Source organism: Phyllostomus hastatus, unplaced genomic scaffold (assembly GCF_019186645.2).
Source record: "Phyllostomus hastatus isolate PE091 unplaced genomic scaffold, TTU_PhHast_1.1 phas_contig_196, whole genome shotgun sequence".
Classification (NCBI taxonomy): Eukaryota; Metazoa; Chordata; class Mammalia; order Chiroptera; family Phyllostomidae; genus Phyllostomus; species Phyllostomus hastatus.
The window spans coordinates 15,571,476-15,592,960 of record NW_025333709.1 but is presented as its reverse complement, the minus strand read 5'-3'; the positions used below and the strand labels follow the sequence as shown (position 1 = coordinate 15,592,960).

Below are 21,485 nucleotides of genomic sequence, written 5' to 3'. Positions count from 1 at the left end.
GCACTTACAGCAGCACTCGGGGAGCCGGGGCTTGCTTCCCTCGGCAGCTGAGCACAGTCGCAGAAAAAGCTACTGGCTACAGAGGGGTCTTTGAGGTTACTTCAGGCATCCTTTCCCATACATTTCCAAAAGCATCTCCTACCTGAGTGTGTGTTTTTCCACACATGCCATCTAGACCAACCAGAATGGGAAGAACCTGACCCATCGAAAGGAGAGACACGCAGTCCGCAGTCCACTGACACCCAGAACCACGGGGGGAAATAGCCCAACCGAGAGGCAGCGACGGCCAGGGCCAGCCTGCTGGCGGGGAGAATCGGCACCGGGGAGCTGTAAAATCCTCGGAGCCCCTTGGCACTGAAGCGTGGTGACTTCCAGAGTCAATGACTAAGAAAAGAAAGATGGTAATGTTTGAAACTTGGAGAGATACTCTTTGTGTCTGATACAAAGTTATGCCAACTCAGAGAATGCCTGCCTGCCTGCCTGCCTGCCTGCCTGCCCTCCCTCCTGCTAGGCAGCCCAGGTGGCCAAGAGAGGACCAGGGGCCAGAAAACTCCAGCTAAGGGCCTGTATTGGAGGCAGCACACTGCGATGGGCCGGCCGAGTCCGAGCAGACTGCAGGCTGCAGCGGCGAGGGAAAGGGTGGGGGGGGTTTCTCAGGGTGTGCAGCAGATCCCGGGGAGGGTGGGTCACCCTGCTGGTCTGCCCCAGGCCTCCTCGGTATAGGTGTTGGCAAGACAGCGTCCTCTGGTCAGGGATGACTGATTCTGAGACAGAAAATCCGGGAAATGTATGGGCCTTGTATCTGGGAAAAGCTGGGGGGCGCGGGGAGGGGCAGGGAGGATTCAGCGGGTTTCATTCGGCAGGATGCCCGCGGCTGTGCCTCAGTGGCTGCTGATACTAGGGAATCCCCGGCCCGGTATCAGCCGGTGGTGCGTGCCTTCTTTGTTTGCTCCAGCGTGGGCGGTGGCTCACGTCCTCGCACATTCTAACAATCCCCTCCGTCGTCACAAGTTTATCCAGCACTTACTTCGTCGAAGTCCCTGCTCCGCGCCACTGCAGGGGTGCACCCAAAGCCCGCAGCCTGCCATGGGCCCCTCAATGAATTGATATTCTTGGACTCTCTCTTCCCACTCCTCTCGCTCCAGGCTGTGGGACATTTGGGCCCTGCCTGGGCATGGTGTTGGTCCCATTTTTGGCAGATTAGGATGCAAAGCCGAGCTCTGTCCTAGAAAACACCCTAATAAGCCTTCATGGAAGTCCCAAATACTTCGGGTCTCAGGGGAAGGAGGAGCTGCGGTCAGAAGGGACGGAAGTGGTGTCACCCAGGAGTGCGGATCCCCGTGTGGTGCAGGGGCGCCGCGGCTGCCTGGGGCGCAGGCGCAGTGGGGCGCGGAGCGTGCGGAGGGAGTGTGACCTGGTGTCTGGGGGTTGCCTCCAGCGCGCGGCTGTTGGCCCCTACCGGGAGGTCCCCGCGAGACCGCATCGCCAGGCCCTTCTGCTTCCTCTCCCTGCGAGCTGCCGCGCTCCTTTCTTGTTCCCGGGTCCTGAGACTGGTCTCGCACGTCTGTGTGTGACAGGGGACGGCGTGTCCTCGCGTGTGTTCTAACTAATTGCTGATGACTGAGTGAGATTTATTGTCTCCCACCCATCCTTTTCCCTCCCGTCTGCCCTCACCCACTACTAAATCCTCTCGATTGTATCCCAAAGCCACACTGGGCCGGCTCAGGCCTCATCTCGGCCTCTGCACGACCCTGGGAGAAAGATTTAACTTCCAAGCCTCTCTCGGCTGGCACCTGATATCTGTTTTACTGGGTCGCCGTGAAAGAGAAATGAAATGACCTGTGCAGAGCACTCGGCACGGCCTTGGCTGTCAGGAAATGCTAATTCTTTTTGTCTGCGTTCCAGCCGCTTCCTCTGTGCTCCTGCAGCGAGGAGCTCACTGGACTACACTCGACTGGGGGGATCAACTGCCCTGCTGAGAAATGAGTGACAGCTAGCCCTTTAAACTGGTGATGACTACGGTCATCCAAAGAAATGGGAAGTGGAATCTATATTGACTATCAGGTAACAAAGCTAGAAATCAGAGGCACCGCCTTGCGGGGGGCGGACCCCTGGTGGGCACTGGGGACAGGAATCATAGGTAATTTGCATGTACACATCGACCAGGGAGTCAGGAACCAGTCATTGGTTTAATATCAAATCCTATCATTTCAAATATTTACAAACTATGTATCACTCAACACAACCATATTTTGGACAATAATCTTCCAGAAATTTGCCACACAAAAAAATCACTCTATCTTTAAAAAGACAGAAGGAAATGATAAATGAGAAAAAAATGAGAATTTTAGTCAGAAGGATATAAATGTAATACAGAAGAGCCTGAGCAAGAACAAACTCGCGAGAGTGGGAAAGGATTTGTTTGCTTTGGGGGAGCCCCAGAATGACTGCTGCCATCCGTTTGCATCTAAATTAATGAAATAGGTGCCTCGTGAGGTGCCAAGTCTGGTGGTCACCCGAGAAGTGGACACTCGGGGGTAATGAGTCAACAGCTTGGAGACAACTCTATTTTTTCCGACCTTTTCGGGAGTGAAGGATAAAACACAACATCCTGCGACAAGCGAGAAGAAATCCTAGTCCTTCCCCAGAACAGTCCATTACCTCGTCTTCATTACCACAACAGAGTAGGACCAGCCCGCACCAAAGCTGCCCGTGTCCCCTCCTGTGACCGGCCCCGTTCCCTGTGACCAGCTGGAGCCAAACCAGAAGCCAGCCTCCACCCAGCCTCCTGCTCCGAGCCCCGCTCCACCCAACAGCCTTTCTGTAATTCCGGGCTCTGGAAGCCAGGAGTGTATCTCCGCCTGCATTCTATTCTGAAACATGCACTCCTCAGGTAAGGCAGAGAGAGGTGCTTATTCACCGGCCCTCCTCCCCAACGATGTGGTGCTGCGTGATTGACGGCAGTGATGGCTCTGGGGACTGAAGGTAGGCAAGGCCGCGCACCTCGCCTCCCCAAGCAGGAATTGGGAAACCAGTCCGAGAGCAGGAGCAGCCCGAAGGTCCCCACACCCGGGGGAGGGGTCCCTCTCCACGTTTAAACAGAGAGGCGGCGGCAGCCAGAAGCAGTGCACAGAGCTGCCTTCCTTCGGAGCTGACCGCAGAGACAGGGCCACCCGGGGGACAGTCATTGTTCCCGTGAGTAATAAACGCAGATCTTCGTGCTGGCCAGATGATCAGGGGACACACACACACACACACAGTCATCAGAGATGTTCAAATGAAAACCTCTGATTTTTCTCAGCATATCTGGACCCCTCCCATGTCCTGCACTGAAGGCATCATGTGACGAAGGTGAACAAGCCCCTTGGCCGGTGGGCAGGCCGGCCGCCGTGTTTCCCGTGGTGATAGGTGGCTGGGGTTGCACCTCTCGCTAACACGCCCAGTGTCCAAGTCCCAGGGGCCCCAAAACTCCTCCTGCCTCCTATCACTGATTACAGTGTCACAGGACAAATGTCATGGGTTGCATTCAAATCAGCTGCACAGCTGGGAGACAGTTTCAATTGTATTCAGTACCGAGAGTGGCTTGATTGTCGGAGCTGCCGGACGAATACAAATTGGCCAGATTTCTGGTCCATGCAAAGGCCAGCGGAGAGTCTGGAAGCATGGGAAGCTGAGAGAGGACCTCTTCTGAAGAGCGACGTGTGAATGGACCGCAAGTGCAAACCGGGGCACCAGACTCTTTAACACGACTCTGCTTTAGAAATATTTGCACAAGCCCCTGAGCAGAGCCCCACAGTCGAGAGCTGCAACTGTGTGGTGTTCTCAAAGAACTGATCAAATATTAAAAACCCCATTTTGCAGAAAAACAAAACTTTACATGCTGAAAAGGCAGAGTCCTGTTTAAGCAAACTTCCCTTTTGTTTTCCACCAAGACAAACCTGAACAGTTTTTCACCTTGGGCATTCTATGATGAAAGATTTTTTTTTACCTTTTCATTGCAGGATCAGTAAGGAGCTGGTGACTGGGACGGTTCCATTCCCTTCATCCTGGACGGCCCCTGAGCTCAGTCCCAGGCACAGGCCTGGGGACCAGGAGGACCAGAGGAGGAGATGGAGCTGGTCTCCAGGGCTCCCAGTCTTGCTTCATAAGAATCAGACGGGAAGCATGGGGACAGTCCCTGTGGCCTGAGATGACCAGTGAAAACCTTGGAGAAAGCAGGAGTTTAGCTGAGCCTTGAAGCAAAGGACTGTGTGGACAGTGAGCTGTTTCATGTTTCCGTGTCTTCACACACACTGTTCTCTTTATCCGGAACGCCCTCTCCACTTCATCTTCTCAAAAACCACCTTTTCTTCCTTGAAGAATTTCTAAGTTTAGCCCTGGCCGGGTGGCTCAGTTCTTTGAAGCATCGTACACCAAATGGTTGCAGGTGCGGTTCCCAGTCAAGGCTCACAATGACGCTGTGAGTTCAATCCCTGGCCAGGGCGCGTATATCTATTGGAGGCAATTGATCGATCTCTCTCTCTCTCTCTCTCTCTCTCTCTCTCTCCCCACCTCACTCTCAAAATCAGTAAACATATTATTGGATAAGGATTAAAAAAAAAAGAAACTCAAGCCCTGGCTGGCGTAGCTCAGTGGATTGAGTGCAGGCTGTGAACCAAAGTGTTGCAGGTTCGATTCCCAGTCAGGGTACATGCCTGGGTTGCAGGCCATGGCCCCCAGCAACTGCACACTGATGTTTTTCTCTCTCTCTCTTTCTCCCTCCCTTCCCTCTCTAAAAATAAATAAATAAATAAATCTTTAATTAAAAAAAAAAGAAAGAAACTCAAAGTCTAAAGGCAGGACATCTTCCCACTAGACCTGCCTCCCAGCCCCCGATTGTCCCTTCCTGTTTGCTCAGGTCACTCAGCCTTTGCAAATTCTGTCAGTTACCCTGTGAGCCTCTGACAGGGGAGCTGGGTTCCACACAGGACTCCCGGGCCTGAGGAGAGACGACATCGTCCCAAGGTGCCACGGTGGCCATGTGGACCCCATGCTTCCTGTAATGACATCCCATTAGCCAAAGGCTACCTTGTTGAAAATGCATGCTCTGTATAAAAGGTGGCTTGTCTTGAAATTTTCCTTGGAACCAGAAAGGTTGTCAGAATTTTAAATGGGCCAGAGGGTGGATATTTATACGTTCTAACTCAGTGTCCCTTCACCAGAGGTTAGAGCTCCTGAAAACCTGGGCAAAAAGATGGGCAGTCTCCTCACTCATCTGGGGAATCTTTCAAACGATTTCCAGATCGAGGACCTAGAGATGTTCAGAAAGTGGGAACCTATTGTTGTGGAGGCAGATGTGTCCGGGAAGGTCTGGGGAGAGGTGTAGGGGCTTCCTTAGGTCTTGAGGGACATGAAAGGGGACAGGGCAGGAGGCAGGCCGGCACTGGGCGGGTCGGGGAAGCATCGGTCAGGACAGACCCCTGGTCCAGCAGGCATGGGAGCTGCACTTACGGAGGTCGGGCAGTTTCTCGGGTTTGATGGGGCAGCACCCAGCTTGTGCCAACAGGAGGGATGCCCGAGAGCCACAGCTACCGATGTCCTTTGTCCTGGGCATCTTACGTGGGGGCTGCCGAGCTAGACCCAAAAGCCAGACTCCGTGCAAGATGTCCAAAGAGGGGGCACAACCGCAGCGGAACAGTGGCCAAAGCATCACTTGTGTCTAAGATTTAAGGCGTTCAGCTCAGGTGCTGGGGAGTCTGGACCTTAGAGGTAAAGCTCTCTGTCTCATACTAGCAGGGTCAGGTTACAGAGGACTCTGGATGCGGCCTTCACCTGTCTGGACACGACCGGGAAGACGGACAGGTTCCAACCCACCCACATGCCATCTCTGATGAAATCGTAGCAACATTCTGCAGGGCTTTGTGAGAAGCTCACAGGCTGCTCACGGTGGCTGCAGAGCTCGGCAGGCCGCACCCCACCCACCTGTCTGCCTGCACTTCCTCCTGGGCTCTCCCGGAGGAAAAACATTCCCCGAGGTTCGCTCTGCCCCTGGGTCGGGCCAGTGCTGACTGCAAGGGCTCCCACGCTGTCCTATCCCCGAGGGCACCCACGCAGGAATTGGAGGACTAGGCCGGCAGGGAAACTGTAACATTTGCACGCTGGATGAGAGAGCCTCGTGGAGTTCCCCCAACCCTGACATGTCAGGATTATCGTCAAGGCTCTGACAACTAGCAAGCTTCAGTCCTCCCTAGGCTGGTCCGAGGTGTCATCGGCCATGCTCGTGCGGAGGAACACTGCAGGCTCCCGGTCTCACACTCAGCTGTCAAGCGGATTAACCAGAACTCCAAAGACAGGTGCGTTCAAAACCCAAAGCACCGAAAGCAAAGAATTCAATCAGTGAACTATTCGTGTGTCGTGCTTGAAGATAAAACGGAATACTTAATATTTGTCTGTCACATACCAAAGCAAATTACATAAAATAACTCACAATGAAATATTTAATTAGCTGTTCTGGAATGGATTTGTTCTCAAACCATTAATCTGATCAACACACACAACTCTCCTTCCCAGCACTTGCCTTGTTTACGGATGGGGCCGACACACAGCCCACATTCGTCTGCTTGTGTGTGTGTGTGTGTGTGTGTGTGTGTATCTCTGAGCACCTCCCCCGAGTAGTACACACTATTTTCTGCTCCCTTGCCTCCCGTAATTGTGGGTAACATTCATTATCCACAAAATAAAATAAAGAAATTGCTCCAAATGAGAAACATTTGATGTTTCAAAATGCACAGAGAAGGGCTATTTTTCCAACGTGCGCTGCAGATGTGGCAGCTGAATGCATGTGCACACGCACACTCCAAATGAACAGCCCACATAATCGTGACAATTATACGTTGCAATATGTTCTGTTTCTACTAATCAACTCAGGAAGCCCCAAAGTGGGGGGTACAGGGGGAAGGATTGTTGTTTCAACCAATTAAATATTGCATCTTATGGGTACTTCCTATTTACTGATAATTTTTACATTATTGGAAAATGCTGTAATAAATTTAGAAACAGAAATTACTTCAACTGAAAAATTATATAATTAACATTCTGAAGGTGGCTGGAATAAGGAGTATCTGAGAAACTGGTGCAATGCTGCCATCTAGAGGACTTAATGAAAAACTACAGCCTCTTTCAAAAAAATTTTTTTCTGATTGCTTTGTTCTAGAGATTTAAAATAAGCAAAATAGAAGAGTTTGCTGACATATCTGATGACAGAAAAAGGAGACTTGAATTCAAAAATAATCAGATTCCTATTGTTCTAGCATGACTTAACTCAGGGCTCAATTTGTTTTCACTGCCATGGACCCTGGGGTATTTGGGAGGTCGAAGGGGGGGGCAGAGATGCTGACCGGGAAGAGAAGTCGCAAACTCAGACCCTCAGGACCACCGGGACCCTCCAGAACCTGAATGAATGAGCGAGCTCAAGCTTAGTAATACTGGAGTTTTTGCTTGGTTTGTTTAATGAAAGCTGAACATGTGCGTTTGCAATGTGGAATCTCAAGATACTTCAATTTGGCAACTTTAACAAAATGTAACTGTTTAGTCTGAATAAAACATGTCTGAGGGCCAGCTGTGGCTCAAAGGGCTCTTGGCACAGGAAAAATATATATTGCTGGTGACGACTGACCGAACAGGAAAGGGAGGGCACGTCAGGAGTTTGTTACCACCTTGGAAACTCACCAAGTGAGGATTTGTGCCCCACCCACAAGTGCCATTGAAGTCCAGCAGGAGACAAGAACCTAACGTGACATTAGCGTCAACTATCCAGCTCCCGTTCACAGACCTCTGCAGCGTAGGACTTAACAAAACGTGCAGTCGTCTGCACGCAAGGGCAACAAGACACTTCCCCCAGCATGTCACGCATGTGAAAGTGCCCATACTGCTACATTGTTCATGTGTTAGGCCAGTCCTTCCTGCTGACCCTGGTTCCATCTGAACACTAGCCCCCAAGAACTGTGACCCTGGTGGTGGAAGACACAGCAGCCCTGGAGATGGGAGACACACAACAGGAAAGACAGGAAGGAGAAGTAGTGCAGTTGGTTAGAGCACCGTCCTGACACACCAGGTTGGTGGGTTTGATCTCCAGTCTGGCCACATGCGATCATCCTCCAACAAATATATAAATAAGTGGAACAACAAAATGATCTCTCTCTTTCTGAAAAAAATCAATCAATAAAAAAAGTTTTAAAGAAGGAGAAGAAAGCAAGCTCAGTAACAAAGTTAAAAGTAGAGACAACACAGGCTGAAGGAAAAAAAGGCTTTTGTTCTGATACCGTTTTCAAACAATGGCAGTGAAAAGGTTAAAAACCCTAACTGTAGAGATCCGAGATGGCAATGGAGTGGACAGAAGGCCCACTCACCTGCTCCCAGGACCACCCTGGAATTACAACTAATTTACAGAATGATCGGCCTGAGTAACCGACTGAAGACTGACTGAAGAGAAGCCTCGGAAGCCAGGGCTTACAGAAGAAACCACATGAAGACCAGAAGGAAGGTGGGACACACGAAAAGGGCTGGCCCCGCTCCCACGGGCGCTGGCTGAGATTCTGGAGGAATATGTCAGCTGTCGGGGTTCCCCCTGAGGAATGTGGGGTCTCAACTCCAAGCCAGGCTCCCCAGCCCAGAGCACCACAGCCGGGAAGAGGAGCCCACATAATATCTGGCTGTGAAAACCAGCAGCAATTTTGTCCACCAGGGAGAGAGAGACAGGCGTCTGCTGGGAGAAACAGCTGCCCTCTCTAAGGGTCAACAGGCAACAAACTCGATAGCATCCACACACCCTGGGCTCCAGCAAAGGGAGCGTGGAGAGGACTAGGGTTGTGTGAGGAGAGTCTGGGGTTTGTGGCTCTTGGGGGAGAGCTGAAGGGACGGCCACCAGGATCCCTATGCCAGTCCCTCCCCCACACCACAGACACCATCTTTCTTGAGGGGGACACTCCCCTCCACGTGGCATTGGCCTGTGGGAAAGCAGTGGCCCCGCCCTGTGGAGCTCACACCCCGCAGAGGAGTCAGCTGCCTCACCGGGGTGCAGAGGTCTAGGCAGACTCAGCAGGTGTCAGTGGCTGAGGTGTGTAGCTTTGGGGTAGGGGCCATTTCCCCACTTTCCCTGAACCTGCACGGCCCTTCCCTCTCAGAGGAGATCCGCTAGCCCTACCCTCTGGGCTCCAGGTGGCCCCACCCAGCCACGATCCAGGCAAAATCTGGGGCAGACTTGTGTGGCTCTGGGGCAGAGGCCACAGCTCCAACCTTCTGGGAAGCCTGACTGGCAGTTCCCCGTCATGGGAGATCCACTAGCCCCATCCTCCCAACTCCCCGGGGCCCCACCCTGCTGAGCTCAGGCTCCTCCCCCCAGAATCTGGGACACGAGGAGTTGTGTGGCTCTGGGACTGGGGCCATTTTTCGCTCAATCACCCAAGCAATGCAAAGCCCTCCTTTCACAGGGCCGAATGTTGGTCTTTTGGGGTCAGATGCACTCTGCTGGCCTAATCTGATGATTCCCTGAGAGCCCACCCCACCCCTAAGGTGTGCAAGCACCCCACAGGTGGCAGCTAGACTTAGGACACTCTGGGACTTCTGAGGAGTGGCCTCAGACCCAGCACTGACACTGAGTTTGAGCCTGTATCAGTCTGGTGAACACCACACACCCCCACCTGGCGACTCGCTGAGAACCCACCTCCTGCAACCTGAGTACCCCCAGAAGGTCCTTCCATGACTGAGCCTAACGGGCAGGCAGCAGGTGAAGACAGGTGGAGGCAGGTGGAGGCAGGTGGAGGTGGATCTCGGAGTACCTTGGATTTTTGCTGACCTGCCCGCTGCTGGTAAAAGCCGGCCTTGGTGCACAGCTTGGTCCTTTCCACACACACTCAGGCCCAGCAGAGGCAGCCACGGACTGTGGATGGCTTTAGAGCTCCACACAGGTTGCCCAGGGCCAGTTACAGGCAGCGTCTAGCACTGGTCTGCACCAGAGTCCCTCCCAGAGGCCCGGAACCAGCACGCCCATGGCCAGCTTCAACAACACCAGAGCAGGGTCCAATACGCTTCACAAGCAGCCTGTCCATGGGGAGGCCTCGGCAGGCACCACATCCTGCGGAGGCGAGCTCTGCATCGCACCATCAGCACCTGCACGGCAGTGCGCGCACCTGCAGTCGGGGTGGAGCCTCACAGTCAGCCAGCCCAAGAGTCGATCCCACACACAGACGGGCCAACACCCATCAAGACTCAGTTACCAATACAGGACCCACCTGACCCAAACAAGGGGCATTCCTGGAGCACCAGGCTCAGGTGGTCAAGGAGACTGTGCCACTGGACCCCAGAGTCACCGACTACACAAGACCACCCTACCAAGACTGAGAGTCAGAGCAGCTCCTCCTAACCACATAGCCACAAACGCAGCCAGCCAGCCAGCCAGCCAAAGTGAGGAGGCAAAGACACACCCGCAAATGAAAGAACAGGAGAAATCTCCTGAAAAACGAGCTATTGAGACTCCAAAGTCCATTTTCATAGGAGTCCCCGAAGAATAAGGACATACATAGGATTCAGAAGAGGGGGATAAGTGAACACAGGCACTCATTTGTCGAGAGGTATACCCTGGCACCTTGTTCTTCCAGGGAGGGAGCGCCAGGGGGCCCTGGAGTTGCCCTTCTGAAGGCGGCACGCCCTACGCCCCGCTGCCCGTGCGGAGAAGTTACAATAAAAACATCGAGCATCCATGACACAACGTGCACCGGCAATGAAACGGGACCGCTGGGTTTTGAAACGGGACCCTGGTGGCTCTGTTCGAGTGGCCCTGTCCAGGTGTTTTTGGATGACTCTGTCCCTCACTCCTTCGTGTCGCTGCTCAAATGCCATCAGCTCAACACTGGCCTCCCCTGAGCACCCAGCTGAAAATGGCAACCCACCTCCTCAGCCATCGCACCTGCGGCACGGCCGGCTCCCTTTAACCAACACACGACACACTCCGTTTGTCTGCTGTGTCCCCCACCAGAATGGCCACCCCACGGCGGCGGGGCCTTAGCATCCAGAATGGTTCCCAGCACATTGTGGAAACACAAGTAAGTCTAAAATGTATGTCAAGGTCAAGCAAGTGCCCAAGGACACCTCCTATATATTCTCTCTCTTTCTCTCTCTCTCTCCCCCCTCCCCCACCCCATAGAACAGAGTTCCCAGGTAAAGGCAGACATCAGAATTCAGCATGTCCCGAAGACAGATGTTTCTGTTTACTCAAAATCCACCCCCACCCTTTCTTACCAGTAGGACGGTTTGAGGACAGCACCATACCCAATAAATAAATAAATCCTAAAGCGTCCCACTTCCCCCTCTTCTCAGAATGAGGATGACTCCGCGGCATAGTTCCCGCTGGGGAGCTGAAAAGGAGGTTGCAGTGGCGTCGCCGGGCGCACACCACTTGCTTTCGCCCCTTCCTGCCCGCCCGTGACTGTGGCAGCGGAGCAGCACTGTCCTCTTGCGCCGTTTGACAGCTCTGGAAGGTGAGTGGGAAGATGCAGGAGCGCAGCCTCTGACCGCATCGCGGAGCCCTGGACAGCCTGCCTCCGGACGCCCCGTCACCGTCACCGGAGGGACGAGAAGCCCCTACTTTTTTGGAGCCACTGCTTTGCTGTGTCATCTGTGACTTGACGGCTAAATGCCATCCTGCTAAACCCCCCCAAGGTCAAAACTGCGCCTCCCACTGTCCCCTCCTTCCTCCAAACCCAGGCCTGGCCAACCACTGGCGGGAACGTCAGGGGTGCTCGGCACCCGCCCAGCCAACGCCACGGGAGACGGTGGTTTGTCTGACAACCCACGAGTGAAGGCAGGGCAGACATCGCCGAGTGCGAGAGCACGAGGCCAGCTGCCTTCCCTGTGCGTGCCCGGGAGCCGCCGGATTCTCTCAAACTGATGTAATAGAAGAAACCCCAGAGGAGGTAGCAAGAGGGAGAGAAGGGCCTCGGTGTACCGGCCGGGCGTGGAATGCACATCGGCCAGAATTGTCTCAGGGAGACTCTTGGAAAATGTAGATGCTGGGTCCCTAGCCTCGGATTAAACAAAAGGGAAACTCCCGAGACAGGAGCCCACCGCCGCGTCGGTTTTGAGAGAGCTCCCCCAGTGCAACCGCCCCTGGGGCAGACCCCTGCCGCACGGCTGGCGCCACGGTAGGTGCCCTGCTGCGGGTGGAAGTGTGCGCCCCCAAATTCACGAAGCTCTAAACCCAGTGTGACTGGATTTGGACCTAGGGTCCCCCAGGTGGTAACTAGATGAACTGGGGTCCTATTTCTGTAGCACGGGGGCACGCTCTCTCTCTGCACACCCACGCACAGGAAGACGACACCAGCGCCCAACCACTCGGGCACCTCGACCTCGACTTCCAGCCTCCACGACCGGGAGATGATTAAGCTTCTGCTGTGGAAACCACAGCCCACGACATGTGGTTGCAGCAGCCCTAGCTCATGCAAAGCTTCTCACTGAAGATGGTGACCATCCCACTGCCTTCACTCCCCACGGCTCCCCACACTCTCCCTGTTGTCCTGCTGTGTCTCCTGAAAGACCCCACTCCTCCTCAACCTTCCCTCTCCCTCCATTTGTAAAGCAAATTGCTAAATATTTACTGAGCAGCCAATTTAGTGAAGGGGCTAAGGGGACATTTAAGGATATGTAAGCCGACATGTTTATCCCTCAAGTTGTCTGGAGGCAGAAGATATAAAGTAAAGAGAATTGTGTTTCCCACGCTTACCCTTTTAACGATTTCCCATCGATCACAGGATTGAGTCTAAAACCTTCAATATTTCCTGCAAGGCACTGCGCCTCCTTGCCCCTTGCTCTGGCCCACTCACACCAACCCGGTCCTACCTGCCTCCATTCTCCATTCGGTCTCCTGAACTCGCCCAGGTCTTTCCCCACTGGACCGTCCTCCACACGCGCCGTCCCGGCCGCCTGGGCCACTCGGAAGCCTGCTCGCCTCCTTGTCCGAGTCCTGCTAATTCTGCAGGATTGCGTGCAAATGCCACTTTCTCAGGAAGGCCCTTCCCGACCTTCAAGTAAAATAATCACCTCGCCCCATGAACTTTTCCTTCACAGCACTAATAACAAGCATGGTTATTTAATTATTTACAGAATTGTTCCACGAGGTGGGTCATGTTTATCTTCGTTATTGTTGTGTGCCCAGCATTCAGCACATTCTGCATAGGTTCTCACTATCGAATCACTGCAAGAGCAAGACACTAAACTACAGAAATCACATTCGTGGTCAGATACGTAACCATTAAATGCTGAGCTCAGGAGAGGGGGCAGAGCACCGGGGCTGGAGCGGGGGAGTAGCTGTGCGGAAGAAAAGCCTCCGTAGAGCCTGCAGGGCTCTGGTCCTCGCAGGAGGCCTGTTCAGACCGCACTCCCCATTTCACGAAGAGAGCACGCTACTCCACGACACCTTGACCTCACAGACAGTGCGCCCTTCCTGGAACCTCCAAGTCAGACAACGAAAAAGACAGCGTACAATGCTCATGCGTATTGGGTCCCAGTCTTGAACCGTTTCCTAATCATTACACTTGTGAATGCCCTTAACCACCTGAAACTCGAAGGCAGTAAGTATATTATTCATTTCATTCACCAGGCATGTCCTGTATTCAGTGCCTGAAGCATGTCTTTGCCAGTTCAAAGTTAGATAAGGCATTTCCGAGTTGAGTTGATGGGCAACCAAGTAAACAGGCTGTTGTAATAGGACCTGACAAGTGTGTAATGAACACCAAGTTCTGGACATTCGTGGAGGTGGTACAGCACCCACTTTGGGGGCTCACGTGGAGAAGTCCTCCTGGGGATGCGGCTGAGCTGAGAGGAAGGTGTCAGGCCAGGGGCCCAGGTGGAGAAAGCAGCCAGTGCGGAGTCGGGGAGGTGGGTGGGAGCACCCGGCTAGTTCAGGAAACTGTGCAGCTCTGGGCCGATGCTCAGGTTACGTCCCTACCCTGACCAGCCACGAGGCTGGAGAAGCAAGCAGGGCCCAGAATACAGTCTTCTGCTAGTCGCTATGAAGTTTATATTTTATCCTGCAGGTGATGAGAAAGGCCTAGAGAGATTTTAATCAGAGAAAATCTGCCACGTGGCTAAGAAAGCTCACCAACAAGGGGATAAAAGGAGGTGAGTGTGGGTTCAGTTTGCTTGTTGGAGGCAGTAAAATGAGAAATGAGGGTGAGGCCCCAGGCAGTAGGGAGAGACAATCGCTGAGCTACTCAGGGATTGAATGGACGAGATTTGGTGATCTGCCAATAAGGGCATCCTTTCCCTCCCTGCCTCCCCTCCCTCCCCAAGGCCCCCTGCCTGGTCCTATTTTCAGTTTGTTTCTCACCTTTACCTTCCAGGTCACAGGCAGCCCCTGGGAGTCACTGTCACACTCACACGCTTCATTTTACACACACACCCCCATCTCTTTCTTTTAAATTCTCGTCATTGTACTTTCTGGCTACGGATGCACATCCTGGGTGTTCATAGGGGTGAACACCCCTTTCTCAAAAAAAAAATCAAACCTGAGGGGCTGGAATTTCAAAAACGAAACATAAAAGCTGTATTCTTATTCTAGAAAGCTTTTCCCATGCCCAAGTGGCAGCAGCCTTCATCTCCCCAGCACCCCTGCCAGTGCCGGCACCCCGGGAAACTCAGGTCTGTCGTCTCCCAGCTGTTCACACTCTCACGCTCGGAAAACTAGCTTGCGTGGACACTCTAGAACTCAAGACGCTTCCATTACAGGCCTTGTACATGAGAAATAAACACAAGATGTTCTGAACAGAACTGCAACACTACAGCCACTGGCGTGGCTGCTGTTGGAATTAAAATGTTGCAAACAAGCCAGAGGAAGAACGATTTTGACCCAGATAACATTTCCTGAGTCCTGTGTCTGCAGAGAACCAGAACCCACCCAGGCAAACTAGGAAGCAGGTGGGAAGGGGGAAGGAGAGGCGCTGCCCTCGCTTTAGGGGCTGGAGCTTTGAGTGGCTGAGCGACGGGGGCTCCCTGGGACGCGCTTGCAGAGCTGCTCTCGCCAGGGAGAAGTCAACTGCCCGCCAGCCCCTGAGCTCACTGCTCTCTCTCACTTGGGCAGGCTGATGAAGACGTGGCAACACACCCAGTCAACAGTGAAACATCAGAAGGGAGAACCTGGGGTCAAAACTCTTAACTCACGATGGGACCCTGGGCATAGCTGGAGTCCCCGCACACTGTTAGTCACGATCTGGACGTCCTACCTGCCCTACAGCAGACCCCGCCACAGAAAGGACCCCTTCAGGGCCATTTTGGAGACCTGTACATATTCAGGTAATCCCAACCACAGGACCCAGCTAAAGTCCTGCATCTTGGCTTGAAGCCCACTTGACACCAACTGATTTCAGATAGGATGAGGCCTACCCGGGTAAATCGGAAGGAGCATGTCTTTCAACAGACACTGTTCTGTTTCAGGGCTGGGATATAGGGCAGAACAGTTACTTATCAGTACTATCAGGCCTTACATGGCAAATCCCTCCACACCCTCAGCAAGTTAGCACCTCTACATCATACCTAATACTTTGAGCTACACACTCTCCCCATTAGCTCGCATCTCCTCGACATTCATTTTACATTTCTGTTACTGCCCTTATTACAACAGTTTGTGTTTGCTCTGTCTCTCCTATTACATAATCAAGTTCCTTTAGGCTGCAGGGGTGTCCAACCTTTTGGCATCTCTGGGCCACACTGGAAGAACTGTCTTGGGCCACACATTAAATACATTGTGATGTGTAATCACACACACACACACAAAAACACCCTCATAACGTTTTAAGTAAATTTACGATTTTGTGTTGGGCTGCATTCACAGCCATCCTGGGCCGCACGTGACCCACAGGCTGCAGGTTGGACACCCCTGCTCGGGCATCAGTCTGTTGTTGCATTAGCCTCTGTACCTCCAGAGCTTATCATGATGCGTGCTACATGGTAAGCTATTAAATTTTTTTTCAATGAATTAAGTGGATTCTCTTACCTGCAATTTTGGGGGGGAGAATCTATTCGCTCATTCAAGACCTAAAAGTAGATCAGTAATACTAAAACTTAAGTCTGGGTTTTCTTTTGCTCATTCTTTAAAATAAAAATGAAGAAATACATCTGATTTTTTTAAATCACTGTTTTAGTTGGTAAATAAAGAATACAAGAACAGCTACATTTGAAAATCTGTGTACAAGAGCTGGAAAAACACTAGGACCCCAAGAACTTAAGGGGTAAAAGACACGGATAATTCACTGAAATGAAAAAATGTACCAGGAAAACTTTCCCACCACACTAGACATTATTTACCTATTAAATCAGCAAAGTTTTAACCACATGGTCATTCCTAAGGACAATGTAAAGCAAAAGGTGCCCGTACACTCACTCACGTGGTGGGTGAGACATAAACATGGCCGTGTGGAAGAGGAACCTTCACAACAGCTAACTCAAGGTACGTGTGGGAGACTCAGTGCTGTGTGCACAGACACACAAGCACTTACAAACCAGAACATCTTCATGGGTTTCTATACACTTCTAAATATACATATCCTAAGGATACGTTGGTTAAACGCTGTCTAAACTGTTAGAATTTACGTGATGTAACTTAGAAGTTAACAACATGGTTCTACCAATTACTAGCTATGTGGCCTTTAGTAAGTTATCAATTTTCTGCACTCAAGTTTCCTCATTAGTAGGTGATTTTAAAAGCCAAAGGAAAAATATGTGCTTTCCTTATAAGCGTGGTAGGAAGACTAAATGAGAATGTACATTCATGAGTTCAGAACAGTGCCTGGCACACGGAGTGCTCAGTAAATGTCGCGTGCTATTAGTCCACAGATCAGAAATTTGGAGACACCCTAATGATTAATAATATAAGAACAATTAAAGAGATATGGTTAATCCATACAATGGCATACTATAATCATTAAAATGTTATTTATGAAAAGTTAATGATATTAGAGAAATGTTTCTATTAAATAAAGCATGCTATGAAATTAAATATAGAGAGTACCAATATATAGAAAACGATCTAGGCCCTGGCTGGCGTAGCTTAGTGGATTGAGCATGGGCTGCGAACCAAAGCATCGCAGGTTCGATTCCCAGTCAGGACACATGCCTGAGTTACAGGCCACAGCCCCCAACAACCGCACATTGATGTTTCTCTCTCTCTCTTTCTCCCTCCCTTCCCTCTCTAAAAATAAATAAAATCTTAAAAAAAATGATCTAGCAGAAAACATACTAAAATATTAAAAGCAATTATTTGGGCAAAATTTGACCTGCTTGTTGTTGTTGTTCTTTATACTTTTCTATCACGAATTGTTCTCTATAGTAAGGAAAATATTCTATCATGAATTGTTTTCTATAGTAAGGAAAATATTGCTTTAAAAACACAGGAAAACACCATGGTTTTAAGAGGTTAAAATAAGGTGATGAATGGGTCACTTATAAAATTTGTATTAATCACCAATCCTTCACATATAAATGATGTAGTACAAAAATTATCGTGGCTTTCCAAAACAATTATTTTCTGTTGAATTTTCAAATAGAGCTTTATACTAATGCCAAGCAAAAATTACAAGAAACACAGTGTAGTAAGTATCCCTTGGTTGAATGTTTATAAATGTGTGGAATTTAGCACAAACAACGCATTCAGTGACATAAGAGGGTGCACACCGTGCTTAGGCCAGCCTCTGCCCTCACCCCCCACACGAGTCCTGGAGTGCAGGCGGCTCTGATCCAGAATTCCCTTCCAACCTTGAACAAGCAGTAGGCCGCGCTAGGAGCTCTAAGAGCCATGCCTTCTCCCAGCTTCACTCCCCCTCCGGCGGCTTTCACCGTTTCTACCCGGTAAACTACAAAGTTATCTCATCCCTCCTGCAGTTCTCAAAGGGAAGCACTCCTGTCTGGTTATAAGGAGAAGAAAATGAGGTATTCCATTCACTCTGAAGAAACCTTCCAGAATGCTTTTCAGTTCTTCATGCACAATTTTTCCCCTTCATCAACAGCTTGAGAGCCTATGTTCCTCAACTCCTGACCTTTCATTATTGTCTTCCCTTATAATTAGTCCAAAACACTATGTGTATTTCAATTTTTGGCCTTATACCACTATTAAAAATATAAATACCCGTATGTATAAATATCATTCAAAACCTTAACAGTACAATCACAATTTACAGGAAGACTTTAGGAAACTGTTCATATTCTTAATGAAATATTTCTTTGGAGCAAACCCCAAAGTAAACTTCTTGTTTATCAATCAGCATTTTCATCTGAACAGAACTGGATTAGACATTATGTATTTTAACCGTAATGCTGAAAAACGATTCTCACCGATATGTATCAGTGGTTCACCCAAGTATCCATCCATATTGTATTACCCAGATCATTTATGACTGAATTTTAAAAGAAGCGTTCTAAGCAGAAACTTCCCGGGTGTTAATGTACTTCGTTGTGCTATATGACAATCTTCACAGTAAAAACTACCCTTTTCATAATCTATCGGTCCAATGCACCCCAAACGTTACAAATTAATACAACACAATCTAAATGCACCATAAATTTATATTTGTTAACTTTGATATTAGAACATTGAAACATTTCAAACTACATAAAAATATGACAAACAATATAAAATAGAAAGAAATTTGTTGACAACTTACATTGCTGTTTTTTATATTGCAGTTAAGCAACAAGATAGCTTACACAGCTCTTCAGAAAACATGTAGTGTTTCGGTGGAGTGTCACCAACAAAAACCAGCACAGTCCCACACAGTAATGTCTCCGATTTATTATCTTTTCCACAGTACAAATTCTTCACAAACCATAAATCCTTTGCAGTTATTCAAAGTCTGTAAACAAGTGTCTGAATCCCCACGTCCCCCCACCTCAGTTTAAGCTTGTGAATGTTTTAAGTCCTTCGACCAAGTTTTAACTCTTCCACTTGCGTAAGGAATAAAGAGCCTTCTGTCTTTAAATTACTGATATCCTGTCCTACAGCCTGCAATGCAGTCAGTCACAGTGAAAGCCCTGGGAACAACAAGACAACATGATCTTACAGCAGGACTTGAAACTTTATAATATTAAATGCATTTAAAGAAGCTTCCCATAATAAAAGCATGGGTTTTCATTTCCAGAAATCAAGTCAATTAGAAATCCTAGGTTCTACTTAAAAACCCATTTGATCTAAAAGTGAAAACAGACCCCTATCCACAGTCACTTTATAAACTTTATACAGTTTCACTTGCAGAGATTTTTTTTTTCCAGTCTGGAAAACAGTAGTGCAATTAGTTTTACTTCTTTTAAGTTACTTAGTCCAGGATGTAAATAGCTCTGTGGAAAGATAAGAAGATGCTCTGGTAAACAAGGAATTTTTGCAAGCCCATGCTGGCTTACTAGTCCATTAAAGCTTGTAAGTCCATAGTGGCTTTCAACAAAATGTTGTATATACATCACTAATAACAAAGCAGAAATAAATAGGCAGAAATGACTGTAAACTGTCTCTCTTAATAATTTTTCAGTAAGAACTAGCTTGACAAATTGATTATATAGTCATTTAAATAAGCAGACAGTAGACAGCTGCCCTTAAGGACATTCCACTATGGCATCCAGTCTGGAAAGCCCCAATGGAGTTACATTCCTAAAATTTAAACAAAAAAAGGGGGATCAGAGGGTGGGAGACAAAAGTTTAAAGACACCACTTGAATGGAATTCCATCAAGTCAGCCAGTTCACTTAGACTTCTTCTTAAAAAGGCTCTTAATTTTTGATGGCTTTTTGCTTTTCTCTCCATTATGACAGAGGTCGTGCGGGGTGCTGCCGACCCTGGCGGCGTTCAGGGCCTCCTGCACCGCTTTACTGTGGCTGCCGCTGGAGGAGCAGGACGACGGGTGGCGCGCTTTAGGCACCGGGATGCCGCTGGAAAGCTGGTTCATGCTGCAGGACTTCTCCAAGACGCCGTTGTACACCTTGTTTGTGGGGCTGAAGATCATGCTCTTCGTCTCTGTCAGGCCCCCACAATCAGGAGAACCCCGAGAGAGGTCTGCAGTGACGGGCGAGTCTCCTCTGGACGAATCCTCTAGGGAGAGCTCATCCTTTGATACCTTTCGAGGAGACAATGTTTGGTATATCTCAAGGCTTGAAGGAGGAGACTGTTTCCTTCCAATGGAAGAATTTAAGGAGTCACATTCTGAAGCTGTGTCTGGCACTTCCCTGGATAAGACAGAGACAAAGGTAAAAATTTAAGTCAATTATGTTAAGAGTACCAGCAGACATTCTAACTAAAACAATTTTCAACACGTCATCAATCAAAATGTAAGTGGAGGACATGCTAAAAGGATTTGGGAGGGAAGGAAGGTAGCAGGGAGATCTTGAAGAACAGGGACCATGTCTTATTCATTTTTGTACATGCCACGCCTGACACAAATATCGTTCACTGTATGAAAAAATCATTCAGAAATTTCAAAGTACAGTCAAGGCCCAAAAAACAGGCAAAAGAAATAAGGTGGGAGAAAAAATAGAGCTGAAGACAGAAGAGAAAGCAGGAACACCTAAGATCCTAATCTGCCAGCAAGAAGTAGGACAGGATCTCATCTCACTTGTCTTGGCAGCTCAAGTTATTAGCAAGTGCGTGGCACGCAGCAGACTACATTTGTATTTATAGATGGAAGGGGCGGAATGAGCTCTCGCCTTGGATGGCCTAGGATTACTGTAGTTATTCATGGTGCGATGCATTTTTATTACTTTTGATATACATATTAACATATCTAATAATGCCATAATTTATATATTAGATTTTTTCATGTATTTAGTCATTTCTATGTACCCATACTATGTGTGTTTATTACTTTTGATATATATTAACATATCTATAATAATGCCGTATTTTATATATTAGATTTTTTCATGTATTTATTCATTTCTATGTACCCAGATATGTATGTGAAGATTGTTTTTATTACACTACAAGCTTTCAATATGCAAAATCACTTGGGCAAATAAAGACTTAAAACTGCTTTCATATAATATACCTACAAGTACTGTACAATATTCAATTGCTTTTATAATCTGATAATGGCTAGTGCTAACAGGGTGAGAGGCAGTTCAGACAGGAAAAAAATGACTCAAAAATCTATCATTAGTAGGGTGTTTTCTGCAAGGCTTCTTTTTGGAGATGCTCATTAATTGAACAACAAACAATAAGTTCTGTCCAGAAGATATCCAGCCATGTAATATGAAAACTTGAGACGTATTTATTGAAGAAGAAACAGGATACAAGAAACATTGTACACAGGACAATGATGCCTCAGTCCCCTTAACCCTAACCCTAACCCTAACCTTGGGACCTCACACAGTTCCCCCGATCACCATCAGCTGCTCCGTCACATTTTCCTGAATCTCATTGAGGGTCTGAAATCTCTTTCCTTTCAAAGGTAATTTTAGTTTGGGGGAAAGTCAGAAGTTGCA

General features: G+C 49.1%; 1 protein-coding gene across 1 annotated transcript in view; it reads right to left on the bottom strand.

The window, feature by feature from the left end:
• Positions 1 to 18,795: 18,795 nt before the first annotated feature.
• Positions 18,796 to 21,485, bottom strand: part of STIM2 (stromal interaction molecule 2) — a 137,510-nt gene continuing 134,820 nt past the window's right edge. Inside the window, exon 12 of the mRNA XM_045834469.1 lies at positions 18,796 to 20,231. Coding sequence (XP_045690425.1) covers positions 19,751 to 20,231 — 481 coding nt within the window. The 3' untranslated portion in view covers positions 18,796 to 19,750. The remainder of the gene's footprint in view (positions 20,232 to 21,485) is intronic.